Source organism: Perkinsus marinus (genome assembly GCF_000006405.1).
Source record: "Perkinsus marinus ATCC 50983 genomic scaffold scf_1104296952648, whole genome shotgun sequence".
In the NCBI taxonomy this organism is placed as follows: Eukaryota; Perkinsozoa; order Perkinsida; family Perkinsidae; genus Perkinsus; species Perkinsus marinus.
In genome coordinates, this window is record NW_003208840.1 from 1 (window position 1) to 938 (window position 938).

The following is a 938-nucleotide window of genomic DNA, read 5'->3' on the forward strand; positions in this document are numbered from 1 at the left end:
CACTTAGATACATCGGTGGGAACTCTCTGCTGCCTGGGAGACCTAAACCCCTTCAGGAATCCCTTAGTCTCCTTATAGGCTCGTGTCCCAAGAAGAATGCAAGAGAGTCCGAGAGAAACAGGTAGCAATATAAAAACACCGTCCCAACTATAGGTAGCTATCCATGAGACTAATCCCTGCTGTACAGCGGCTCCGCATGCACCAGTGCCATCGATGATACCGGTCACTTGACTCACTGCTTTGCGGTTACCTTTGAGAGCATCTTGACGACCAATATCGGTGCATACCACACTACCGACAAGATTCGATGCACCTCCAATCAAGAAGCCTGCCAGGAGCAACATCACGCTCAAATAGACAACTGTGGGGTCGTCAACATGCAGCAGAGATACTGGGATCAAAGCCAAGAAAATAAAGAAAAAGAGTGATGGAGATCTTCCTGATCCTTGTACCCTAGCCATGTAATCTGATACCCAACCGCAGATGATACAACCAAATACCGTGCCTATGTTGTACAGCATATCGAATAGGTTGGCCTTCTCAGGAGGAATATCAGCATGTTCGTTCAAGTAAAGTGGTAGCCAGAAGAACATAGCGTAGTTTACACCCTTAACACATGCATAGGTCAGAGCGAATATCAATACGCCAGGAATAAGCCACGCTCTCCAGAACTTGATAGGATGCTCTTCATCTCGCATAGCAGGAAGATCGGCATTAACGTGACTCTCATCACTATCGCTGCTTGTAATCGTCGCACGAGTTGTACTTCCTGTACTTGAAAGGACACTCTCTATACTAGAAGGGAGCATAAACAAAGATATCAACGTCACGATAACCACGATCAAACATGGAGAAATGAAAGTCGAAGCGATAACAACCTCACCAGTTCCACCGAAAATACAATCATAAGTGAGGCCAAACTCGAGCCGACGATGTTT

General features: G+C 46.2%; 1 protein-coding gene across 1 annotated transcript; it reads right to left on the minus strand.

Moving 5' to 3' along the window:
* Positions 1 to 11: 11 nt before the first annotated feature.
* Pmar_PMAR025924 (conserved hypothetical protein) lies at positions 12 to 698 on the minus strand (the record flags this gene model as incomplete). The annotated part of the gene is made up of 1 exon (XM_002776948.1): positions 12 to 698. A coding segment is annotated over one exon (687 nt), but the record flags the coding sequence as incomplete, so codon positions are not given.
* Positions 699 to 938: the final 240 nt, after the last annotated feature.